General features: G+C 39.5%; 1 protein-coding gene across 1 annotated transcript in view; it reads right to left on the reverse strand.

Moving 5' to 3' along the window:
• Positions 1–25,735, reverse strand: part of FAM83B (family with sequence similarity 83 member B) — a 100,513-nt gene that overhangs the window by 69,317 nt on the left and 5,461 nt on the right. Inside the window, exon 2 of the mRNA XM_061146359.1 lies at positions 8,353–8,856. Within this exon, the coding sequence (XP_061002342.1) occupies positions 8,353–8,796 (444 nt within the window). The 5' untranslated portion in view covers positions 8,797–8,856. The remainder of the gene's footprint in view (positions 1–8,352; positions 8,857–25,735) is intronic.

The following is a 25,735-nucleotide window of genomic DNA, read 5'->3' on the forward strand; positions in this document are numbered from 1 at the left end:
TTAATAAACATTGGAAACATCAGGAGAGAGATAATAAAGGCAGTGATAAACACGTAAATATCACTTAGCTGGGCAGGATGTGACTGCAAAGAAATGGCAATGAAAGTGACACAGTGTGACACAGTAAATACTACCCATGTAATGAAGGAATATAACATACTGAAATAATCAGCACTCGGTAACAGCTATCAGAGGTTTGGACAGGAACATTCAATTTAAAAATTCCTAAAAGGCTTTGCTTTGTGTCTGTCTTTAAATAAGTGAAGATACCACAGTGACTTGTTCAATCCATAACTAGTTAGCTACCAAGCCGCCAGTACTTTTATTGCACCCACCAAGTCCCAGGAAAAGTCCCCATTGTCAGCCCCCTTTCACTTTGTGGCCATGCGGCCACCTGGTACTTAAGTTTCTGTTATTATTAAGGATCCTGAGGCCATAACAGACACACCCAGGAACGGTGACTCAGGCAGCACCCAAGACTTAACTCAGGAGATGCAGGTCTGAGCACCTTGGGAACCACGCTGCCCTAATTCTCACTAGATTTTTGCTTATGTGACTTCTCCATATTTCACAAGAGTGAGAGTCACATCCCACAGAAGACGCTAGGCTAGAATTAGGAAACAGAAAAACCAGCAGTATCTGCCTAAACATTTACATATTCAAGACGATCAGAAATGATGACTTTATGGATATCTACCATGGAGTGACTAGAAGAAAAGTGACTTTAATGAAAGATGACTTTTCAAAGTAATTAGAGGAGACATTTTCATAAGAGGTATTCGTGGCAATTAGGAATAAATGCATATATCATCTTGGGAACACCTCTTGAGAGACAAATAATTACCTGGGAAAAGTCTTGCTAGACGCTATCAGACTTTATAAAGTTGAACCAAATATAATTATGTCAACCATACAGTGACATAAATAGAAGGAGATTAACAAAGAGCCAGTAAATAAAAATAAGATCCTCTTAGGGCACAAGGTGCTAACTGCAATTGGATTTTCTCATAGGAAAATTCTCAAATATGCCAAAGAAAAGAAAGGAAAACATCTCTGAACAACTTGTAAGTGCAAACTGGCAAAAATAAAATGAATAAATACAAACTTGTGAATCCTTGAAATGCTATAAAGATTATATTCTGCTTATAAAAGCAGAATGATTCAGAGATAAAGCAAATGCAATAAATTAGCAAAATTCAAAAACAATATATTCCCAGTCAAGAGAGATGAGATAGATCATCATTTTTATTTTCTTTCTCAAGGGACTGGAAGGTTAGTTTGGTGGTTATGATCGGACTTCAAATATTTGGACCTGTAAGAAAACGGCTTTTGAATTCTTTTTATTATTTTGATTTTTTTCTATTAAATGACATTTATTTCATAAGCAGTTTATCTCATTTGCAAACAGAACAGTGAAAACAAATTTAAATTCTTTTCTGAGATCGTTACTGGGTTCAGCTATGCTGGTTCCTTGCACTACTTATTATGACCTCATAGCTTCATAGTCTCATAATGATTAAGAAAAGAATTTCCATAGACTTCCCTGGTGGTAAAGAAGTGGTCAACAATTCACTTGCCAATCCAGGGGACATGGGTTTGATCTTTGGTTCGGGAAGCTTCCACACCCCATGGGGCAATTAAGTCTGCGCCCCACAACTACTGAGCCCCATGCACCCCAGAGCCTGCGCTCTGAAGCAAGAGAAGCTACTGCAATGAGGAGGCCACGCAGGGCAACTAGAGAGTAGCCCCTGCTCACCACAGCTAAAGAAAGCCGGCAAGCAGCAATAAGATGCAGCACAGCCAAAAAGAAAATTAAAAAAACAAAAGAATTTCCCTAAGAAATGTGGGAGCAAGAAACTTTACTTTGTCCTCTAAAATAAACATTATTCAAGTACTTCATGGGAAAAAAAAAAAGATAATCCTCTTTGTACATTTCATCCTCTCATGACAATTCACTGACAGTTACCAATAAAGAGAATTTGTCCTCTGAAAATAGTTCAGAAACAAGAAGTTTATTGTGATAACTAATAGGCTAGACTCTGAAGGTTTACAAGAGCCTAACTCAGCTGCTGAGTCATGAAAAGCAGGCAGAATCTTTCAAAGGCAATGTGTTCTGACAAGCTATGATTTCATAATAATATTTCACAGCAATATTTTCTTTTCTTATTTTAACATTTTTCACAGGACCTTGTTCAGTTATAGGCAAGCAGTGCAAAATTGCTTAAAAATGTGGTCAATAACTCTGTCTTCTCTGGAGTATTGGATCCTTCAAAAATCTTTAAATTAATGTTGTGACATAGCAAGAAACGTCCAAAATACTCACACAACATACATCCCATATACTTACAGCCCATTGGGCCAAAATATGTATTAAATCTGGCAAGAAACAAACACATTCTCCAATGCTTTTGGGAAAATAACAGAAAACCACTAAGTTATCTACTGTGATTTACAGCCAACTTCACTTTACTCAACTTATAAAGTCCAGGTAATTCTCTTTCTTTGAACTCAGAATGGATACATGCAGGCAAGGTAATAGACATACCTTGGATAAGTGTAAAGGTAAAATTCTTCCTTATTTTATGCCACTTGGAATTGGTGAAAGAGAAGCAAAGCATCATATTATTGTTTTACAGTTTGGACTTTGAGTTCCTTGTTTGCTAATTCAAGTGGGAATTCCCAGAAGACAGTGACCTGGCAGAGGATATTACTTTTAAAGGTTTACTAAATAAACAGCTGTCACATTAGAAACAAAAATACATCAGAAGGTCATGACTAATGTTCAGTGTCCAGTCAGTGCTCGCCTAAGAGCTCAAGCTAGCTTCTGAATTTCAGTTTGCATCACAGATGTGCAATGCCCCAAAGGAGACTGCCTGGGGTTCAGGCTGACGGACTAATAACTGCAAAGACTAACATAATAAAAATATGAAGCTTCACTTATACGTTTTTCAATTTTCAGTTAACACTGTAGTTCAAAAACATACTGTCTCCCCAAACAGAAATTCACAAATATTACTACTTGGTATTTGTTATATTACCTATGAAGTGAAAGTTGCTCAGTTGTGTCCAACTCTTTGTGACCCATGGACTATACAGTCCATGGAATTCTCCAGGTCAGAATACTGGAGTGGGTAGCCTTTCCCTTCCCTGGGGGATCTTCCCAACCCAGGGATCAAACCCAGGTCTCCTGCCTTTCAGGCGGATTCCTCAACAGCTGGGAAGGGAAGGGAAGCTCTATATTATCTATACAAGGACTCATATATATTGAACTAATATACTGAATTTATATATAAATTGAACTATGAGAATTTTAAAAACTGGACCATTCTATGCTCTGTAAACAAATTCTACAGTTGTATTTTGTATTCTCAAGTTGTGCTACTTTACAAAATACAACTGCAGAATTTGTTTACAGAGCATTTGTTTACAGAGTTTTAAAAATTCTCATAGCTCAACTTATTCAGTGAACGTTTGGATACCTACTATGTGCCTGATTCTACAGCTAATTTTTAACAATTGGAATAGATGAGTGCCTTCTTAATGTAATCCTGCTAAAGGGGTTAATATGAGTACAAAGTCAGCTTTTTTGAGCTTTGAAGATCTAAGGGGAAAAAAATCACCTTACTTTGCAAAGGCTGCATGTGATATTGGTCTTAGAACATTGTGTCTCCTTAATGAGAACTAGAGATTCTTAGTTGCCTGTCTTGCAAACCATCATGTCCCTGTGGGTTTCAAGGAATCTAATACATCTGTACTTCATAAAAGCATGCTTTCCCAAGCATCTCTGTGTCTTGTAGACATGAAAGAAAGCAATGCCAGGTACGTCTGCATCCCAAACCGCTTTTAGGTCTAAATTTTTATACTGCATAGTATACATAGATAGGTATCCATAGATATACATAGTATGTATAGATCCACTATGTGGATCACAATAAACTGTAGAAAATACTTAAAGATAGGAGCACCAGACCACCTTACCTGTCTCCTGTGAAACCTGTATGCACATCAAGAAGCAACAGTTAGAACCAGACATAGAACAAAGAACTTCAAAACTTGGAAAGGAATATGTCAAGTCTGTATATTGTCACCTTGCTTATTTAACATACATGCAGAGTACATAATATGAAATGCTGGGCTGGATGAATCTCAAGCTGGAATCAAGAAGGCCGGGAGAAATATCAACAACCTTAGATATGCAGATAATACCACTCTAATGGCAGTCAGTGAAGAGAAACTAAAGAGCTTCTTGATGAAGGTGAAAGAGGAGAGTGAAAAAGCTGGCTTGAAACTCAACATGCAAAACACTAAGGTCATGGCATCCAGTCTCAACACTTCATGGCAAACAGATGGGGAAACAATGAAAGACTTCATTTTCTTGGGCTCCAAAATCACTGCAGACAGTGACTGCAGCCACGAAATAAAGACATTTGCTCATTGGAAGGAAAGCTATGACCAACCTAGATAGCATATTAAAAAGCAGAGACATCACTTTGCCAACAAAACTCTGAATAGTCAAAGCTATGTTTTTTCCAGTAGTTATGTAAGAATGTAAGAATTTGACCATAAAGAAGACTGAACGCTGAATAATTGATGTTTTTGAACTGTGGTGCTTGGAGAAGTCTCTTGAGAGTCCCCTGGACAGTAAGGAGATCAAACCAGTCCATCCTAAAGGAAATCAACCCTGAACATTCATTGGAAGGACTGGTGCTGAAGTTGAAGCACCTGATTCAAAGAGCTGACTCATTAGAAAAGAACCTGATGCTGGAAAGATTGAAGGCAGAAAGAGAAGTGGGGTGGCAGAGGATGAGATGTTTAAATAGCATCACTGGCTCAATGGACACGAATTTGAACAAACTCCAGGAGACAGTAGAGGACAGAGGAGCCTGCTGTGCCGCAGTCCATGGGGTCGCAAAGAGTCAGACACGACTTAGCAACGGAACAACAACAACACAGTATCCATAACCGAGAAATAGACACGTCATAGTTCAATCATAATCTTTTGTTTATATATTTTAAAACTCAATAAACAACTTGGGAAATCTAGTTGTAATTTCCAAAGCATCTATCATGGTGCTGAGTACATAGAAAGCTCTCAATAAGCTTTATTATGTTAATTAAAAAATATTTCTACAGTTTTGTCTGAGCTCTATGATAGAATTTCTGAGATTTATAAGCCAATATAAGTATTTCATAAAGAAAACAGACACCCTAACATGCTAAGCACCTCAGAAACTTACTTGAGAATTGTACATTATCAAGCCTGATTAAATACTGTTTCCACACAACTCAGGAAATAAATAAGAGAATCTATGCTTTATTCAAGGGATACATAGATTCAAGTGATTAGATCTGATAGAGTGCCTGAAGAACTATGGACAAAGGTTTATAACATTGTACAGGAGGCAGTGATCAAAACCATCCCCGCCCCCCCCCCCAAAAAAAAGGCAAAATGGTTGTCTAAGGAGGCCTTACAAATAGCTGTGAAAAGAAGAGAAGAAAAAGGCAAAAGAGAAAAAGGAAGATAATACCCATCTGAATGCAGAGTTCCAAAGAATAGCAAGAAGAGATAAGAAAGCCTTCTTTAGTGAACAATGCAAAGAAATAGAGGAAAACAATAGAATGGGAAGGACTAGTGATCTCATCAAGAAAATGAGAGATACCAAGAGAATATTTCATGCAAAGATGAGCACAATAAAGGACAGAAATGGTATGAACCTAACAGAATCAGAAGAGATTAAGAAGAGGTGGCAAGAATATAAGAAGAACTATACAAAAAGGTCCTAATGACCCAGACAACCATAATGGTGTGGTCACTGATCTAGAGCCAGACATCCTGGAGTGTGAAGTCAAGTGGGCCTCAGGAAGCATTACTACGAACAAAGCTAGTGGAGGTGATGGAATTCTAATTGAGTTATTTCAAATCCTAAAAAGATGATGCTGTGAAAGTGCTGCACTCAATATGCCAGCAAATTTGGAAAACTTGGCAGTGGCCACAGGACTGGAAAAGGTCAGTTTTCATTCCAATCCCAAAGAAAGGAAATGCCAAAGAATGTTCAAATTACCACACAAGTGCACTCATTCCACATGTTAGCAAAGTAATGCTCAAAATTCTCCAAGCTAGGCTTCAACAGTACGTGAACTGAGAATTTCCAGATGTTCAAGCTGGATTTAGAAAAGGCAGAGGATCTCCAGATCAAATTGCCAACATCCGTTGGAACAGAGAAAAAGCAAGAGAATTCCAGAAAAACATCTACTTCTGCTTCATTGACTACACAAAAGCTTTTGACTGTGTGGATCACAACAAACTGTGGAAAATTCTTAGAGAAGGAAAAACAAGACTACCTTCTGAGAAGGGAATACTTTCTCACCTGTCTCCTGAGAAACCTGTATGCAGGTCAAGAAGCAACAGTTAGAACCAGACATGGAACAATGAGCTGGTTCAAAATCAGGAAAGGAATATGTCAAGGTGGTATATTGTCACCCTGCTTATTTAACTTATATGCAGACTACATCATGTGAAATGCTGGGCTGGATGAATAACAAGCGGGAATCAAGATTGCCAGGAGAAATATCAACAACCTCAAACATGCAGATCATACCACTCTAATGGCAGAAAGTGAAAAGAAAAGAGCCTCTTGATGAGGGTGAAAAGAAGAAACTGAAAAGCTGGCTTGAAACTCAACATTCAAAAAACTAAGATCATGGCATCTGGTCCCAGCACTTCATGACAAACAGATGGGGAAATAATGGAAGCAGTAAGACTTTATTTTCTTGGGCTTCAAAATCACTGTGGACAGTGACTGCAGCCATGACATTAAGTCACTTGTTCCTCAGAAGAAAAGCTATGACAAACCTAGACAGCATGTTAAAAAGCAGAGACGTCACTTTGTCAATAAAGGTCCATACAGTCAAAGCTATGCTTTTTCCAGTAATCATGAATGATGTGAGAGATGGACCATGAAGAAGCCTGAGCACCAAAGAAAGATGCTTTCGAATTGTGGTGCTGGAGAAGACTCTTGAGAGTCCTTTGGACAGCAAGAAGATCAAACCAGTCAATCCTAAAGGAAATGAACCCTGAATATTCACTAGAAAGACGGCAGCTGAAGCTCCAATACTTTTGCCACCTAATGCAAAGAGAAAACTCATTGGAAAAGACCCTGATGCTGGGAAAGACTGAGGGCAAGAGAAGTGGGCAACAGAGGATGAGACGGTCGACGGTATCATTGACTCAATCAATGGACACGAGTTTGAGCAAGCTCCACGAGATAGTGAAGGACAGGGAAGCCTAGTGTGCTGCAGTTCATGGAGTTGCAAAGAGTCAGACAACATCAAATGACTGAACAACAACAAAATGCTTTATTTGCCAAAATAAACTATATCCAGAGCAAGAATTAGGGCTCTGTGTGCTTAAGAACAAAGAAAATTTTACCAGATTTACTAACCACATATTTCCTTTCAGAGATTAAGGAAAAGTTAAATGATTTAGATTATGAATGCATCAAATCATCCCATTTCCAGTCCATACACCTTAGACTTCATGGATGAAGGTCTCTCAGATGTATGAACATGATGAAGAGAAGGAAATCGCCAGCTGCAGCAGGGACCCAACACCTGATCTCAGATACTTGCAACATATGAGAAACACAGCCTGCCTATATATCCGTATGTATAGTTCCCGAAAGTAACAAGCATGGTCTATGCATGTAGAGATTCTTACTAACATATGTATCTATGATACCATGTGTCCCCAACCCCCGGGTCACGGGCTGCTACCAGTCTGAGGTCTGTTAGGACCTGGGCTGCATGGCAGGAGGTGAGTGGAGGGTGAACACGCGAGGCTTCGTCCGTATCTCCAGCCGCCCCGCATCACTCACTGTACAGTCTGAGTTCTGCCTTCTCTCAGATCAGGGGTGGCATCAGTTCTCAGACAATCATGAACCCTGCGGTGAATTACTGGGATCTACATTGCTCGTTCCTTATGAGAATCTAATGCCTGGTGATCTGAGGCAGTGATGCTAGCATCAGAGAGCAGCTGCTACTGTCTCCCGTCAGCCCCCAGATGGGACCGTCCACTTGCATGAAGACAAGCTCAGGGGTCCCCTTGATTCTGCATTATGATGAGTTGTACGATTATTTCATTATATATGACAACATAAGAATAACAGAAAAAAATTGCACAATAAATGTAATGCACTCAAATCATCCCCAAACCACCCCTCCACCCTGGTCTGTGGAAAAACTGGCTTCCACGAAACTGGTTCCTGACGCCAAAATGGTTGGAGACTGCGGTATTGATACCACTCTGGTGATTTCCCACATTTCAAATCTCTCATCTAGAGATAGAAATATTACCTTTCTTGCTTCTTTGATCATCTTCCGAATGGTCTCCTTAATCGTAAGTAGCTGTGCTCTTGGTGGATGAAAGAGGAGTTCAATGTGCGTCCCCCCTAAGAGTCCGGGCATTACATACGGCCAGCCTAAGTCAAGATTTGGTGCTTCCACGTCGGACTCCATAGGCCAGTAAGTCCCTGAAGATGAGGCATCATCGCAGGAATTATCAGTACCATGTGCCGCGCTTTGTGCAACTTTTTGAACATTGTTCAAAATGTAATTAATTTCTTCCTCAGCTAGAAAGTCTGCCACTCGTTCCTTGGCAAGAAATTCTTTGTATGCATCTAACCCATGTTCAATCAGCGTGTCCACGGCCACTCGGTACCATTCCTTGTAGTGAGGTTCAATGTAATTGTCTGATTTACACTCGTCGTTCAAGGAGGAAAGCATTGATGTGCACTCCATGCTTGCAAATCTTTGACAAGGGCACTTTCAAATGTCCATTCGTGCAGGAATGAGATGTATCTGGATGTTTAAAAAGAAGAAAATCAAAATCAGAATTTGGAAATCAAATGTCTTAAAATCCTTGTCAACTGTTATTTCTACCTTTATTCATTTTTACTACCAGCTCAATATGACATGCATTTTATATTCAAAGTGGAATTAATAATACCACAATCCACATAATCCCAATAATTATTATGGTATTATTCACATGATATTCAATAATAATGGTATTATTCACATAATACCATAATCCAAATAAGTTAAACTGATTTCCTTTCACAGATTTTTAGTTGATAAATCCCTTCCCAAGATACCTCTAACTTTAGTTTCTCATCTAAGAAAATATAGCTTCCTCCTCTGACATTCTGAAAGCCCATCCTTCTTAAATTTAATCTGGGATTATACATGGTGTGGTTAGAATCAGAATAAAACCAATGCCTGGTCAGCCATTTATATAAATCTTTACCAAGTACCTGTTAAGCATATATCCTGATGAAACATAAAAAGCTCAAAACACTTGCCTTCCAGGAATGTATTAATAAGATGAAGAGGTGAATGAACTATACACGCAAAGCTGTTAGTTACCACTGTGAACAAAGACATATACTGCTAAGGGCCAAAATGAGTACTGTCTGTAGTCAAGGCTTTTGGAATCAAAGCAAGTCGAGATCAACACAGAATAGAAGAGATACATTATGGATAGCCTAGAGAAGGAGGTGGGCTTCAGCTGAACCTGGGATGATGAGTAAGAATATGATCAGATGTCAAAAAGGAATATTTTCATCCCACACAAGAATGTAAAACATAAGCAAAAGCACAGAACAGGTATGAGCTTGGTACCTTCAGAGTTCATTTAAAAAAAAAAAAAAAAAGACAACTTGATCTGCTGGAAATCAGGATCCTTGTGTGAGTGGCAGGAGATAAAGGGGAATAGACAAAATGGAGCTAGGTGTGGAGGCCCATGGGAGGTTGCTGTGATTCAGCAAAACTTGTGCTCAAAACAATTAGTCTGGCAGTATCAGGGGAGTAGAGGAGGGATACGGAGCTCAGAGAACCTTTCTCTTTTCAAACTCCCAGTGAGGACGTGACAAGAATATTCAAGCAATGGTTCAAAGCACAAACTTGAAATCTGATGGCTTGACGGCATATAGGTGATAAAGACATTCAGGGCATCAACAACAATTCAGATTTCTCTTAGGAAGGAAAATCTGCCTACCCAAGCCCACGCCCCATCCCTCACAATGCCCCCAAAGTGCTATTCGTTCCCTCATTCGCTGTGTCAGATACTGGACTGGACCTTGTGTCAGTCAACTGGGGGACTTTCCAGGCTTTTGAAGCCACAGTTGCCCTTGTGTGGATGCAGACAAAGTACAACTCTATGATGTGCGACCGGCACTCCCCGGCTCTTTTGACTAAAAATGTCTTTGTCAGTGGCCCTGCTGTAGTTTCCAATTTTCTACTTCACTCAGCCTTACCGAAAAGCAAATCTGGAAGCCATTACCATTTATTAACTCCTCACCTGAAAATACAGGAGTCACTAACCACAGACAGAAGTCATGAAGGAATGGACAGTAAACAGGGCCATAGTTTTGCTGGGGGAGAAAAGGTCAGAAAAGATATCAGTGTACAGAAAGCCAGAGTGGAGAAATGAGCGGGGCTCAGGGTGACTTACTTTGCTATTTTATGTAACTAGACAGAGACAAGCCTGCCTCCATCCCTAGGCTTGGAGGTTTTACAGAGAAAATCTAGCAGTAATGAAACCTAAAGATTAAATCTGACATAAGAAAAAAAGAGAACATGTTGCATTCAGTCTCCTGGAGGATCCTCAGCCTGAGCCATAACTTGACCAAAGCCAAGGCAACTGGAACTGTCCCTGGGTTCTGGGACCATCATCCTCTGTGCAACATAGCATCTGAGTTCTTGGCAACACAGTCTTCCTGCCTCCTGTGGAATTAGGACACAGCTTTGGGGTAACATGCTCAAACTCCTCCATGGGCTTGAGGAATAAATACTAAGCTGTCTGCTAGTGTGAGAGATACGGTATAAAGAAGTAAAATTTGATTATTTTATTACCTCATTACATCCAACCTAATCTATTGACATGTACCAGGATGTTAAGGAGGGACCTTTCATAAATGTCTCAATCTTATATAGGTGCCCAGGGATTCTCAACAGGAGAGATTTGACACCACCCCCAGTCTAAGCAAGAGCAATGTCTGGAGATGTTCTCAGTGATAAGGACGTCTGGGGAGGTGTGTTACTGACATGCCATGTGTAGGGACCAGGGATGCTGCGAAGTCCACATCAATGTACAGGACAGCCCTCCACAGTAAGGAATCATCTGGTCCAAAATGCAAATGGTGCCAAGGTTGAGAAATCCTCATCAAGTTGCTCACATCCTGTGCATAATATTAAACTACTAAATAATGACCTTTGCAGTGTTCATTAAAGTTCTCTTTCGCACATTAACACTCATTTATTAACAAAGAAATAAGGTTTTTATTTGTTTGACAGAACAAATTAATCTGATAAAAGTTTAGTTCCCTAAGGTTTAGTGAAGTGTAGTTTTCATCTGTTAATTCCAGTCCATGAAGGGACAAACATCCAGTGATCACAGGAAATCACACAGATCATCTGTAATTGTTAAAAACAGTAGGCAACTGCTGACTGTTTGTAACAGTCCCAGGCCTCCTAAGCACTCATTTTTTAAATTTTAAAATTTAACTTTTGTGTTCCTAAAACATGTGACGCTACATGTCTAGTCCATCTGGAAATCAAAATGCCTAAGGTGCTTTAAAAAAAACTCAATTCACTTCTGAGCTTTACCTATGCAAATATATACACTGCAAATATTTTTTAAAAACTCATTCTTGAACTATGTGTAAGCCAAGAAATCACAGAGATAAGAGAGATTATGAAAGTAAAATAAAACGAGGACACATATGAAAAATTAATTATGAAGAAAAAAGCAATTGGAAGTGAGAATAAAAGTGAAACCCTATACGACTAATGAAGAGCAAAACCAGATACGATGCAGATAAAACACACCACAGGAAAAACACAACAGCCATAAGCAGTTAAGTTGAGATATGATGTATAAGAGTTAGGATAAGAAATAAATACCCTTGATTTGTCCTGCTGGAGAGAAGCTATCCTTCAACCATTATCTACAGATCTACTCATTTATTGCCAGGACTGTTTACATGGGGGGACTTATAAAAGAGCCATCTACAGAAATGTTAATGGGGGAGAGCAGAGCATAAAGAGCTACTTCAACAAAACAGCACCTATAGTTAGTTATAGACTCGAGATAGCAGTTTAACAGTTCAACTGTTAAACAGTCGAAGGGTTATATTCGAGGACAAAATGAATTGGGTATGCCTTTAAACATAGAAAAAATTTCACATCCTTTAATTAATAACCATTAAAAACTCTTAGAAAGTATATTCTCTTCACATACTATTTCACCTATATTCTTTTCACAGGATGGAGTTAACGAGGAGAGAAAAATAAAATCTCTCCATGATATGAAAGCTGAGGAGACGGCTTGGCTCATCTATTGTTTAAGTGACTGACTCCAGAAAAAGAGGCTTGCAAAACACATGATTCAAATCCAGACCCCCAAACCACCACATACTGCATTTGCTATCAAACCTCAGGGTCATTGTGGGGAGCATAAATTCCAAAAATGAAATCTGTAAATACAAAAGACATAAGCAAAGTATAAAAGAATAGATTTCAATGTGTGGGCCACTCTGAATAACAGTTTGGACATTTCAATTATAAAACTAAATATACAACTAACACAAGGCAACAGCCGCCCTCCTAGGGTTGATCCTAAAACGTGGAAACTTACCTTCACACAGAGATTTGGACATGAATGTTTATAGCAGTTTTATTTATAACAGCCCCAAGCTGGAAACAACTCAAACGTCTTTTGCAGTTGGGTATTATACAAACTGTGGTACCCTATATCATGTTCATCAGCTATACAGTGAACTAACTTCTGATGCCTGAACAACCTCAATGAACCTCAAGAGAAGTATGCTGGGTGAAAAAGGCCAAATCCCAAAGATAATGATACAGAGTTACAGTTCTGCAAGATATAACGGCTGCCTACAAGGAGGGAAAGTGCATCAAAGATAACAACGAATTTCTCTGTATTATTTCTCTCAACTTCATGTGAATCTACAATTATCTTAAAACAAATTGTACTCACTAGCAATTTCACCTACCTTGAATAGAAAACAAAATAAAAATATATCACCAAGAGGGTGAAAGCCTGTGCTCAGGGTCACACCACTAGGTTCAAAGCCTGCTTCGCAAATCACAGTCAGTTCCCTACATACGAACTTTTAAGTTGTGAGCTTTCAAAGATGCAAACCAGTGTTCCAGCAGCATCAGGGTGAGTGAAACTGCAGCGTGCCCTCTGATTGTGTTAGCTGGGTATCTAGGTTAACACTGTTTGACTTATGAACAAATTAGACTTGCAAATGGCACTCGGAATGGAACTCACTCTTACGTAGGGGACTTACTGTGTTGTGAAGTTTGTGGACAAGTGATCTATGTACGCAAGCCTCAGTCTGTGCCTGTTACCGAATGCAAGTTTGTGTTCCTGACCCACAGTGAGGTCAAACAAACTGAAACATCGGAGTTTGGAGAAAGGCGTATTGCAGGGCCCTGAATGGACAATGTGTGGCTCCCGCTCAAAAACCCTGAACTCCCTGAAATGCTTCAGCAGAGCATTTTTAAAGGCAGGTGAGGGAGAAACATCCCAAGAGATGTATCACCTGATGCACAATTCTCTGGTTAATGGTGAGGTACCAGCGTGGTGTCACAGGGGTTACATTATCAGTCCTCAGGCTCCAATAGATCTGGGGCTATATACTCCAGGTCATCAACTTATTTCACTTGGTGATGGCTTTTAGCATCTGAAAAACTTTGGAAAATATGAGATGCTGTTATGGTAGGAGTGCTTCAGAGAGGTACTAAAGCAGAAGATATGGGGAGGGGTCTGTCCCAGGAAGTCCCTATAGGTCCTGTTCAGTTACATGTTCATGACATTAGGTCATTCTAAGAAATAAATGAGGCAAATGCCTGTAAAGTATTTAGCTTTTACCATAATTATTATTATACTACTATTCCTATTTTACATTTTAACAATATGTTACAGTGTAATTATTCTAAAGATATAAAACATTTGGTCACAGAAGTCTTTCAGGAGTCAAAGAAAGGCAGAGTCTCTGTCATCCCATCAGCAATGTTAACACTGTTTTGTCAACTGTAGCATTAAGCCAACAGCTAAACCTAGTCTCCATTGTTTACAGTTTCTGATCACAGAAGGATCACTGGAAAGACTTCTGAAATAAGAGGTTGGTGGGAAAATGCTCCAAGGAGAAATTATAAGCTTCATAAATAAGAGATAGTCTGAGGTTATGATTAGCTCATGGGCAAGCAGCTGGCCCCAAATCAGGGCTTTGGCTGAAAGAAATCCCAGAGAGATAAGCATTGCCAATGTCCCTGATGTCCTGTTACCAACTTCAGTCTTAGGCTGTTGCTATTCAACCAATGCAGATGACACCACCCTTATGGCAGAAAGCAAAAAGGAACTAAAGAGCCTCTTGATGAAGGTGAAAGAGGAGAATGAAAAAGCTGGCCAAAAACTCAACATTCAAAAAACTAAGATCATGGCATCTGGTCCCATCACTTCATGGCAAAGAGATGGGGAAACAGTGGAAACAGTGACAGACTTTATTTTCTTGGGTTCCAAAATCACTGCAGATGGTGATTGCAGCCATGAAATTAAAAGATGCTTGCTCCTTGGAAAAAAAACCATGACAAACCTAGACAGTGTATTTTTCTTTTTTGTCATTTTTTTTCCATTTATTTTTATTAGTTGGAGGCTAATTACTTTACAATATTGTAGTGCTTTTTGCCATACACTGACATGAATCAGCCATGGATTTACATGTATTCCCCATCCCGATCCTCCCCTCCCACCTCCCTCTCCACCCGATCCCTCTGGGTCTTCCCAGGCACCAGCCCCTAGCATTTGTCTTATGCATCCAACCTGGGCTGGTGATCTGTTTCACCCTTGATAAGATACATCTACAAGCAATAAATGCTGGAGAAGGTGTGGAGAAAAGGGAACCCACTTACACTGTTGGTGGGAATGCAAACTAGTACAGCCGCTATGGAAAACAGTGTGGAGATTTCTTAAAAACCTGGAAATAGAACTGCCATATGACCCAGCAATACCACTTCTGGGCATACACACCGAGGAAACCAGATCTGAAACAGACACATGCACCCCAATGTTCATCGCAGCATTGTTTATAATAGCCAGGACATGGAAGCAACCTAGATGCCCATCAGCAGATGAATGGATAAGGAAGCTGTGGTACATATACATAATGGAATATTACTCAGCCATTAAAAAGAATTCATTTGAATCAGTTCTAATGAGATGGATGAAACTGGAGCCCATTATACAGAGTGAAGTAAGCCAGAAAGATAAAGACCACTACAGTATACTAACACATATATATGGAATTTAGAAAGATGGTAACGATAACCTTATATGCAAAACAGAAAAAGAGACACAGATGTACAGAATAGACAGTGTATTAAAAAGCAGAGACATCACTTTGCTGACAGAGGTCCACATAGTCAAGCCTATGGTTTTTCCAGTAGTCATGTATGGATGTGAGAGTTGGACCATAAAGAAAGCTGAGCACCGAAGAATTGATGCTTTTGAGCTGTGGTGTTGGAGAAGACTCTTGAGAGTCCCTTAGACTGCAACGATATCAAACCAGTCGATCCTAAAGTAAATCAATCCTGAATATTCATTGGAAGGACTGATACTGAAGCTGAAACTCCAATACTTTGGCCATCTGATGCGAAGAGCTGACTCACTGGAAAAGACCCTGATGCTGGGCAAGACTGAAGGCGGGAGAAGGGGACGAGAGAGGACGAGACGGTTGGGTGGCATCACTGACTCAATGGACATGAGTCTGAGCAAGCTCCGGGAGATGGTGAAGGACAGGAAGCCTGATGTGCTGCAGTCCATGGGGTTGTAGAGACTCAGACACGACTGCACAACTGAACAACAATGGTGCTGTCATGGATTCAACTGAGTCCTCCAAGAAAATATGCTCAAGACCTAACCCTCAGTACCAGTAAATGTGATCTCATTTGGAGACAGGGTATTCTCTGCAAGACACAAGACATAGACAAAAACACAGAATAACTCCAAGAGACTGAAGAGGCAGAGGTTGGAATCCTAGAGACTACTGCCAACACCAGACCTAAGAGAAAGTCATGAACAGATCTTATCCCCTAGAGCTTCCAAGAAAACGGGGTCCCAAGGACACTGTGACATAAGATTGTTAGCCTCTAGAACTGTGAGAGAATGAACTCTATTGTTACAGGCCAAAATGTGTGGCATTTTGTTACAGCAGCCCTAGGAAGCTAACATAAACACACATAAAGGATAGTTTTTATTTGTAAATCTTAAAAATGTCAAATAAAGGAACTTAAAAAAATTAACTTACCCTTCACAAATGATTTCAATTGTTTTTCTAGTGTATGTGTTATTATAAAACAAGTTTTCTGACATAACTTCAATGTTAGGCAAATTTCTTTAAGGGACATTTTGTAGTCTTTCAAATATTGAAGGAAAAGATACCTCAAATCACTCGTTTTGGATGGGGGATTGACTCTATGATGAGCATCAAAATATGTGTTTACAGAAGATGAGAAAATGTTTTACAAAGGCTTGTTTCAGAACATCCCTGTATGATAAAATCATAATCTACAGTGGACAAGAGTTGAAAATAACTTATCTCTTTTTTCTTCAAATTTTTCAGTTCAGTTCAGTTGCTCAGTCATGTCCGACTGTTGCGATTCCAGGGACTGCAACACGCCAGGCTTTCCTGTCCATCACCAATGCTGCCGATATTGTTTGACTTTGATTTTAAGAAACTTAAGATGACCATTAAAACATTAAAGAAGCCACTACTAAATTTAAACTTCACTGTGATAATCTGCCAAGGGCAATCAGATACCTAATTGTGGCATCCAAACATACTAAGAGTCTAAGCTGACTTCATAATAACACTTCTGAGAAAATGGCCAATAGTGCAGGTCACAGGCTTCCCCCGAGCAGCCAAGGAATTCAAGCTCCTGTGGCACTTGCAATGTGGGTGCAGGCGTGTCCACAAGCAGATATGCCCATGTGGCACACGCAGTTAGTGTGGGTGCAAATGCCTCCATCCGTGGTCACCAAGAGAAGCATCCTCTTATCAGACGCGTGAAAGGGACAAAGCTAAGCAGCTGCATCTCGCTCTGTAAATCCCGATGAAAGTATCATTGCTCACTACCTAATCATTTCTCAGTTTCCTTAATCTCTTTTAACTGGGGAAGAGCATGGCGATCACTTTCACACCAAAATAATCCCAGGGTTTGTTTGCTATTGGCTGCTCTTCAACATACTGGCATCCCCAGTCTAAACTATAGTTCAAAGGTAAGAACATAAAGACCGTGAATTTATGCTCATGACAATAAAACACAGTCCTTTATTATATTTGGAAGGATTTATTGAGTAATTCCTGTAGAGAAACGCATAGGAGAAAGAATAAACACTTTACTGAGAGAACATGTACTTAAGTCAAACCTCAGAGAATTACTCTATGCATGGCTTAAAATGAAAGAGAAATTAAAGCAAATTACTCTTGGACCAATATCTGACCTATTCCTAAATTATGTTTTATTCTGATATTAGTACACCAAAAGATCCAAGGAATGGAACAAGGTAACCTCAACCGGTTGCATCTTGTGTCAAAAACACTCCATCTCAGCCTGGTCCTGATCAATATGTGTGACAATTATTTGCACCAATAAATAGAAAAATGTTGATACAGTTTACAGAATTGAACAACAACATACATGCTAGATGACAGAATCAGTGTTCAAAATGATCTTACATAGTAAGAAAATAAATCAGCTGGATAGGATGAAATCCAACACAATAAATTTTAAAGTTCAAGTTTACATTAAAAACTAGTTCTATAAGTACAGGATGGAGGAGGGTAGGAGGAAGATTATGTCATAAAGAATATTTGAAAAATGGAAGTAGTTCATCCAAAGAGAACACAAAGAGAGGCATATTAGGGTAATCTTTAATTACATGAAATAGGAAAGGAGAATGATTTCAAAGGCAAACGACAAATCAGAGGTTGGCTCAGTGACCCAGAGTGGGAACAGTAGCCTAGGATTTGACTTCTCCTCTGCCACATACTTGTAAGACCTTGGTCATTTCATGACTTCAAACTTCATGTTCCTATACTGATGGCAAAGGGTGTCTATAAAAGCCTTTCTATATATCAGCCATAAAAATTGCTACAAATGGTGAGGCAGTCATATAGGATGGATTTCATTTAGTAATATCTCCATTTTTTCTTATTTTCTAACTGTGTACTCTCTTTCTATATGTATTCAGGCAAAGGACATATTTTTGGGCAGAGTCCTATAACGAGTCACAAGTTGGGTTCTGGGGGGACACCATTTGCATTAAAATTCTAAGATGATATTTATATTGCCTGCTGAAAAGATCTGGAATAGATACCCACAAACTTGCGAAATTTACTTGGAAGCAGGGAGGTGGTTAAGCAAGCATGTCTCACTCAGGTGTGACAAAGACCTGCCTACTAAGTCCTGTCCTGGATTCTCCTGGGTCAGCCTCCACCATCCAGCTTCATTTTATTGAAGTTGAATAAACAACATGAAACGCACCCATTTTCAAATGTAAAACAAAAGAACAAAAAAGCCAAGACAGTCAGGCGTCTCTCGTTTCTGCTGGGATGCCATACGGACAACAAGCAGGCTACCGAACTACTCAAGAGCAAAATTATAACTTAAGAAAATTCATCCAAAACCAAAAGGAAACACAAACATAAAGATGAGAGTGCTTGTCTTTGAGTGGTGGTGCTATGGGTGATTTTTTTTTAAAGCTCTTTACACCTTTCTGTATTTGCCAAATGTTTAGTAATGAATTGGGCTTCCCTTGTGGCTCAGTTGGTAAAGAAACCGCCTGCAATGCTGGAGACCTGGGTTTGATCCCTGGGTTGGGAAGATCCCCCGGAGAAGGGAAAGGCTACCCACTCCAGTATTCTGGCCTGGAGAATTCCATAGACTGTAGAGTCCATGGGGTCACAGAATCGGACACGACTGAGCAACTTTCACTTTTTTAGCAATGAATATATGGGATTCCCTGGTGGCCCAGATCGTAAAGAGTCTGCCTGCAATGCAAGAGACCAGGTTCAATCTCTGGGTCAGGAAGATCTCTTGGAGAAGAACATGGCTATCCACTCCAGTATTCTTGTTGGAGAATCCCATGGACAAAGGAGCCTGGTGGGCTACAGTCCATGGGGTCGCAAAAAGTTGGACATAACTGAGCAACTAACACACACTTTTACCAATGAATATATACTGTTCATACTGGGGAAGAGGATATTCACACTGTGGGAAAAGAAAGCTGATAAGACAATTATTCCAACAGTTATTTTAAACTTTAGAAAATCCTCTTCTTTCTTCATTCATGTGGTAAGTTGACTGTAATAGATAATTCAAAACACTACATATAAAACAGTCTAATAACTATTACAAAGCAACACATGAACAGGTACAAAAGGTACAGAAAGTAAAGCTACATTGTTACGGGGGCCATAAAGAAAAGACAATGAAAATAACTATATGTGGTTAATGAGATAAGTTGCTCAGGGAGACAGATGTAGTGTCATCCCGGACTCTCAGGGAGTCATGACCACAGCCAGGTAAGGGGCAACCATAGATAGCACTTCTGGCACCGAGCATCTTGTGTGATGCCTCAATTAAAAGCCTTGTTCTCTGCCTCTTTCCTAAGGCTAGGAGCCTATGATCGAGGAGACTGTATCTATTTAGCATGCTCATCAGTGCTCAGGATGGACATACCTGTTAAATAGCCAGCTAATCACATATTGCCTTAAAAACTCAAAGTAACAGAATTAGAGTTGATTCAAGCGGTGCTAGTGCCAACGCAGGAGATGTAAAGAGACGTGGGTTCGATCCCTGGGTCAGGAAGATCCCCTGGAGAAGAAAATTGTAACCCACTCCAGTATTCTTGCCTGGAGAATCCCATGGACAGAGGAGCCTGGCAGGCTACAGTCCATGGGGTCACAAAGAGTCAGACAGGACTGAAGTGACTTAGCATACATGCGAAGCACAATAGGCCCAAAAATACTGAAGCATAACTTTTTAAAAAATTATAAAATCTCTGCAGAACATTTGGGCTTCCCAGGTGTGTGCATGAAGTGTGAAAGTTGCTCAGTTGTGTCCAACTCTTTGAGACCCCATGGCCTATACAGCCCATGGAATTCTACAGGGCAGAATACTGGAGTGGGTAGCCTTTCCCTTCGCCAGGGGATCTTCCCGACCCAGGGATCAAACCCAGGTCTCCAGCATTGCAGAAGAATTCTTTACCAGCTGAACCACAAGGGAAGCCCAAGAATACTGGAGAGGGGCTTCCCAAGTGCCTAGTGGTAAAGAATCTGCCTATGATGCAGGAGAGGCAAGTTCGATCCCTGGGTCAGGAAGATCCTCCATAGGAGGGCACGGAAACAATTCCGGTATTCTTGCTGGGATAATCCCATCGATAGAGGAGCCTGGCTAGCTCCAGTCCATGGGGTTGCAAAGAGTCAGACATGACTGAAGTGACTAAGCCCTCACGCATGCATGTGCAGAACTTGAAAGGTGTAAGCACCTATTTGTTTCTGCTAAGTGGAGCTTAGTTTTTTGGTAATACAAATTATTACCCTTTTGTAAAGCACATTTAAGAGAATAATCAGAACTCCAATGAGTACTGTAAAAGTCCTTAGATAAAGTCCACATTCTCTAACAAAAAAAATTTAATGTCAAATGAGCACTTTATCAGAAGTATGGAGATGTTATTGTGTCACTTGGAGATTCTCCCTAAAATTTTTATTTTAAAATGTTTAATTATGTTAAAGTCATTCTGAAAAAGTGACTTCTCTGCACTTCATCTTAGCGAAATAAAGTTCTAAGTCTTGCATTTTTCAACAGAAATAGTGATGCAAATTAGCTGTAAGGCATGACTCATGTCCCTGTGTCATTAATGTCAGTTCTATTATTAAACAGATTTATTTCAGCAGGAAGAAAGGATTCATTGGGTGCTTAAATGAATTATGATGATAGACATTTGGTATATTGTTAACACGAAGCTGGAGTAACTATGTATTCCTGAGCAGCCCTGAGAAGCTTAAAGTCTATATTTCTTTTTACAACTTGATAAAACACCGCACAGTGAAGCTGCAGTTTATCCCATAAGTCACCCTGATACAAACCCAGATTATGGTTTCAAGAAGTATGTAAATCTCTCTGTTCTAAAGGCAGGCGAAACTTGCAATAGGACCAGGATCTCCTTGTACCTTGAGAACTGCTAGACTGTTAGGGGAAGTGATTTTTATAGTGACAGTTGTTAGAGCCAACGATATTGAAAAACCACAGCTGAGATATCCTCCATGCTGGGTTCCAGGACAGCAGCTGAGAATTACCTTCAAATGTCATCAAGGCCCATTTCCCTGTTTCTAGGCTTGAACTTGGGATCTACACTCATCTCCGTCCTCAACCGTCTCTGTCAACACTCTCCCCAGAAACCTCACAGGTGGATGCACCCTGTGTCCACAGACAACAGGCGAACCCCCAGACCTGACTGCTCCCTTAGGCTCCAGATCCACACAGTCAATTGGTTCCGATATCTTCCCTGGGTACCTTTCTTTCTTTACCGTTAACATTATGAGTTCATGCCCATCTTAGGATCTTGACACTAGCTGTTCATCTACCTGGAACATCCCTCCTTTTCACTCCTTTCTTATATGTCACCATCTTACAGAAGTCTTCCAGACTGCTGATTAAAAACAAAACAAAACAAAACACCCTGTCTGCCATGCTTAATTCTCTTACCTGGCTTTATTTAACCTATATCACTTATCATGCTATAAAATAGCAAAGGTATTTACTTACTTGTCACAGCCTGTATCCCCCTCACTAGAATGGAAACCCCTCAAAGGCCACCAAACAGTATCCTAATTTACCAGCGCCCTTACATACCAGTTAGTACATATCCCCACTGTCTTGGATAGGCCTCATGTCTCATGTTCTCCTCTTGTGTTTTATTCTCTCTATGTAATCACAAAGGAGAAATATCTAAGGATCCATATCTATGCCTCCATCCATCCATCCATCCATCCATCCATCCATCCGCTCACCTCTTTGCCTTGCCTTTCCTCTCACTTCCCAACACCCATCTACAGTTCCCTGATCCCACAGAAAGTGGGGTTCAGGATCTTTCAACCTCAGTTTCTGAACTTTAGCAGAATTTATAACAAAGACTTGATATATTTAGCCCAGGGCACTGCAGGCAACAAGGGCCACCTGGAGAGGAAGGTTGAACATGTGTTAAATGCATTCCTGGCCCACCTTTTGAGTCTATTTAAGGTAGTAAAAGGTCAACCATGGTTCACGTTGACATTTACAGAAGAACAGGTGCTGTAGGAAAACATAATAATTCTGTGCTCCAATGTGAACTATAAGAGTGGCTTTCCAAATACATTAGTAAAAACAATGTACTTTAGGAAAAAAACGGAAGCTTCTAAATACAATGCCTTGAGAAAATGTATTTTGTGAAGGTATGTTGGGAACAGCCATTGAAATTCAAGGTGTTATAAATACTTAGCAGCGAAAAAATAATCTTGGACTCTTAGAAAGTAACCATTTAAAACCATGCAAAGATGCTGCGGATACTGTACAAACTGACACACATTTATTTCATTAAAATGCTAAAAAATGGTAATGATATATCTAGCTCAGAAAAATATTAGTTTTAATTCGTGTAAAGAGCCATAAAAAAAAAAAATCAGAACATCTAAAACAATACCAACATCTAGCAGTCTTTTATTTGTCTTTTCCATCGGGAGTCACTTTTAATCAAGCCTTCCTAGATATCACAGTTGAAATACAGTATTCCTCTTTTACTTCCTCCCAGAAATTCCTCCCCCCTCAAAAAAAATGTGACTGGAAAGGGTCCATGCTAAGTCAGCCCTTTTATTATTTTCTCAATAAGTTTCTTCACTGCTCCTTTAGCTTGTTTATAAAACACATGCACATGAAGAAATCAGTCAATGAGGTCTAAATAAACACATTCCTTAAATGTGTTAAATGCAGCTGGAACGTATAATGGACCCTAGGTCTTAAGGATTTCATAGGAACAGTAGCCTCGGTTCCCTGTGACCTCTCTGCATAACTGTAGGAGGGTATAACAAAAGGCAATACCGACAACAATGCACATTTCTAAGTGGAAAGAGCTTAGCACTGCTCTGAAGGTGTGTTATCATCGGTTACATTATCAAAAGCTACCTTCTGTTTGTTTCAGGGGTGTGTGTGTGTGCGCGTGTGTGTATTAGCTGCTCAGTCGTGTCTGACCCTTTGGAGCCCTATGGACTGTAGCCCGCCAGGCTCCTCCGCCCATGGATTCTCCAGGCAAGAATACTGGAGGGGGAAGCCATTCTCTTCTCCAGGGGATCTTCCTGACCCAGGGATTGAACCCAGGTCTCCTGCAGTGCAGGCAGATTCTTTACTATCTGAGCCACCAGGCAAGCCCTCAGTTGTAACCATCCTTTATACAAATGAAGAAAGTCATTCATGTCTCTGCAAAGGGCATGATTTTGTTCCTTTTTTGGCTGAGTAATATTCCATTGTATATATGTACCACACCTTCTTTATCCATTCCTCTGTCTATGGACATCTATGCTGCTTCCACATCCTGGCTATTGTAAATAGTGCTGCAAGGAACACTGAGGTGTATGCCTCTTTTGGAATTATGGTTTTATCCAGGTATAGGATGGACACAAAGGGGTGGGGGGGAAGGAGGGGTGGGATAAATTGGGAGACTGGAAATTGACATAAACACACTACTATGAATAAAATAGATAACCAATGAGTACCGTGTATAGCACAGGGGTGGGGAAAAAAGAAGGTACAATATGTTTGCAGGACATTTGTTAAGTTAACCTGAAAAATGCATTTCAATATACATTAGATGCTGACAAATACTGTTTGATTCCAGTTATATACCAGATAACTAGAACAGTCAAATTTACAGAGTCAGAAAGTACACCAGTAGATGTCAGGGGATGAGGAATGAGGGGAGGAAGGGGGATGGGGAATGGGCAGTTAGTGTTTAATGGGGACAGAGTCTCAGTTTAAAAGGTGAAAAACTCATGACATGGATGATGGTGAGAGCTGCAGCCAACAATATGAGTACCCTGAGGGCCACTGAACTCTACAGCTAAAGATGGCTAAAACAGCATGCTTTACATTATGTGACTTTTACCATAATAAAAAACATTAAACATAAAAGTCATTCATATGAAATGTAAACAAAATAAACTGTTTGGGTCTCCCTCAAACAATGCTATTATTATGCAATGCTATTAAAATCAAAGACAAGAATTTGTTTCTTTAACTCGAATAATTAATGATTTTATCAAGTCACTTATTCCGCATGTGATATCTTACTCAGGATGGTCAAGGGTTCTTGTGCCAAATTTCTGAGGAATAGTATTCAGGATCCAATGGCTTTTGAAGAGAGTTTATGCTCTTTTCCATTTAGGTTTCTTGTCCTAACTCTACTATGTACAAGATGTAAACTGCTAGACGGGAGCAAATCTACTCTATAAACACAACACAGAATGTAAAATAGTGTGAATACATTGTCTTAATAATAGGGCTCTGAATGAGGCCTTTGAAGATATACCAGCTGCGACTGATTTTTCAGGATGAAAATCAGGACTTTAGATATGAATGTATAAGAAGTGGCCAACTGCACAAACAAACGCTTTTGTAACAAAGCAATGTTCGTGTCACTTTCAATGTCTAGAGGCTGATGCTTTTTGCCTGGCATTAACAGACATGGAAATTGTAGACATAGGGTATACTTTTAATTTTCTTTTGTATCATTTTCCTGCTGAGATTCTTTTAAAATAAAGATTCAATTATATGTATAAGTGGTTCCCTCCTTAGTTCTTTTGCCCTGTGAACTTTTCTGCATTAGACACTAACAATCAAAGTAACTCTTCTGTGACAAATCCAGTCTTTAATCCATCCATTAACAAATATTTCAATTTCCTGCCCAGTAAGGCTGTCAGCATGCCAATATGCAATTTCAATAACATTGTTACCCTCTTTTTACTGTCTTATTTGCACTCTATTTGAATATTTTATTCCAAGTTGAACTCATTTTATAAGTTTATGAAAAACAGAAAAATGAGTCTCCATGGTAGTGACAAAATGCTTATCTAATAAGTGGAATACAATCAAGGCAAAGATGGAATTATTAGATATGCCAAATGAGGTAAATCTTTAGTTTTAACCAGATGATCATTGTACATCCGTTCCACTGGGAAGAAAAAGAACAAAAATTTTAAATGCATAAAAATGCTATAAATGTATTACTAAACATTGTATTTGATATTAAAGTGTAACTAGAAATTTTTTATAACATTGTTTGGCTGTTAGAGAATAAAACATCCCTTGTAATTTATATTTTTAATATAATTTTATTTTACAGAGTCTTAGAAACATATAATACGCCAAAGTAGAAACTTGAAATGATGGAGAAAGATGACAGATGGAAATGAAGAAAGATTTTTTAAAAAACAGATGAACAAAAAACATTATTTTATTGAACCCTCAAATAAAAGTGATCACACAGAATTTCAGAATATAATGACACACACCAGTGATCAAGTATTCAAGCCCTCATGGCATCACTGAAAAACTTGAG

The sequence above is a fragment of the Dama dama genome, chromosome 7, assembly GCF_033118175.1.
Source record: "Dama dama isolate Ldn47 chromosome 7, ASM3311817v1, whole genome shotgun sequence".
In the NCBI taxonomy this organism is placed as follows: Eukaryota; Metazoa; Chordata; class Mammalia; order Artiodactyla; family Cervidae; genus Dama; species Dama dama.